At 50.8% G+C, this 2177-nt stretch overlaps 1 gene segment (V, D, J or C); it reads left to right on the forward strand.

Moving 5' to 3' along the window:
* The first annotated feature begins 1166 nt into the window (after positions 1-1166).
* LOC114047975 lies at positions 1167-1967 on the forward strand. The segment is given in 2 exon segments: positions 1167-1222; positions 1464-1967. Coding segments are annotated over 2 exon segments (516 nt in total).
* The last annotated feature ends 210 nt before the right edge of the window (positions 1968-2177 follow it).

The raw sequence follows: 2177 nt of genomic DNA on the forward strand, positions 1-2177 counted from the left end.
GCCACCCGCTGGTCAAGGGCTTCCCCACACACACACTCTCTCTTTAGATGACCCCTCCCCCCCAACACACTCTTTTCCTCTTCATTGCAACTGTTTCTCTTGATGCCTTCTGACTTTCATTCTTGGAGGTCTTTCAGCCCTTCCTGTGCTGCTTTCTCTCATAAAATTCTAGTCCAGGGGTTTGTCTTCGTACAGACTCAAAGAGTTTCAGAACACCTGAATCTCATTCAGAGGCAGACAGCAATCTCCTGTATCTGCCACTGACGTTACAAAGGGGAAAAGCCCAGGTGTCAGAGAGAAGGAAGGAGGCTCGCAGTTCTGGATTCAGCCTTGACTTTCTACCTTCCCTCAGTCAAAAACGTGGGCTGAGATGTGGCTGCTGAGCTGTTCCTCACAGTCCTCAGCAGTGACTCATCTTCCTAAAGAGAAAATTGGCTTGGCTGGGAGGCTCAGCACTGCTGGAGAAAATTGGATCAAATGAGGGAGTGATAAGGTTAAAGCTAAAGACCATGGGTGTGCATGGAAATCAGAGACACATGGCATTCAGGCAAAGGTGCACTCAGAGAGGCGGAGTAGAGCCTGGAGACAATTCCCTTCAGTGCCCCAATGGTGCTGGTCTAGCTCTCCAAGCCCATTTTTCAGTCCATCCAGGACGTTTCCCTGCTTTCCCAAGGTGGCTGTGTCTTTCCTTATTCACTCTAAGCCTGTTCTTCCAGCTGCATTTCAAGTCTCTCTTTTCTCTCTTTCGCAACTAAATCCTAGTTCAGCTGATTTCTTTCTGATGGCCCTTTCTGCTACCTCCAGCCAGGCATCTGTCTCTCCATTTAGATAGTTTTGGGTTTTTTTTTCAAAACTGCCTTGATCTCTTCTCTTCTTTACAACCACAAAGAGCCACTTGTTATGGTCTTACCATGGGACCCTCCAGGCAGGCTCAGCAGAGATGGAAGGAGACACCTTCTGACCGTGAGGTCACAGCTTCCCACACACAGACTGCTGAGCTAGTCTGACCCATGTGTCCTAGTGTGACCCAGCACTCTCGTGAAGGAGGGACCTCACACCTGGGACTGTTTAGCAAATTGATATCGCATCCACTGTGCACAAACACTGCCTGAGACATAAATATACTCCGGGCCCCATCTGTCACACTGTGCCCTAGAGACGTCAAGAGAAACAATGATCTCCTCATGCTGGTTCCTCTGGCTCCTGGTGCCCTGGGCCTGGGGTAAGATCAGCCTCCCTGTTAACAAGTTAACAAGTATTCACTTGATGTGCTACACCAGGAGATTCCAGAACATGGAAATTGAAGATGGGCTATGGAAGGGAAGTGTGATGGGGGTGGGGTGCAAAGGGTGAGAAGGGGCTGGTTCCTATCGTCATTGGGAAGGACATCTCAAGTCAGTCAGAGCACCTAGTACCTGCTTCTGGATTCCAATCTATTTCTGCCAATATTTTTTCTGCCCAAGGGTCCTGTGCAGCCATTTTGCTGACCCAGTCTCCAGATGCACTGTCTGTTGCTCCTGGACAAAGAGTCACCATCACCTGCAGAGCCAGTCAGGTTATTTATGCTAATGTAGTCTGGTATCAGCAGCCACCAGGACAGTCTCCCAAGCTCCTGATCTATGATGCTTCCACTCTGCCCTCGGGGGCCCCTGCCCACTTCAGTGGCAGTGGGTCTGGGACAGATTTTACTCTCACAATCAGCAGTGTGGAGGCTGAAGATGTTGGGCATGACCACTGTCAGCATTATGATGAGGACCCTAACCCACAGTGGTGCCCGCCTGAAGAAAAACCTCCCCAAGCTGTTGAGATCTTCAGCTCAGGAGACCAGCTGCTTCCTCCAGAGCCACCACAGAGCCCTGGGGAGGGCTGGGCCCAACAGCCCAGTTGTGGGGACCACAGATCCAGTCTATCAGATCCTAGAAAGGGCTAGGGAGTGGAAAGAAGGAAGAGGAGAGAGAACCTTCTATCCTCTCCTCTCAAGCCAGGCTCATAAGGTCCTCCAAGTACTCCAGTGAAGCTGGTCCCCTTCCTTACTCCCTGCCCCCTTACTATGGGGGCTGCTCAGATGAAGATCATCAGGGTCCATTTAGGGGAAAGGTTTAAAGGCTTCCTGGGAAAGAGCAGGTCTCAAACATCAGATGCTCTTCGGGTACTCAGCCCTGACCTCCTTCCCTTTC

This window comes from Vombatus ursinus, unplaced genomic scaffold (assembly GCF_900497805.2).
Source record: "Vombatus ursinus unplaced genomic scaffold, bare-nosed wombat genome assembly UNPS02001642.1, whole genome shotgun sequence".
NCBI lineage: Eukaryota > Metazoa > Chordata > Mammalia > Diprotodontia > Vombatidae > Vombatus > Vombatus ursinus.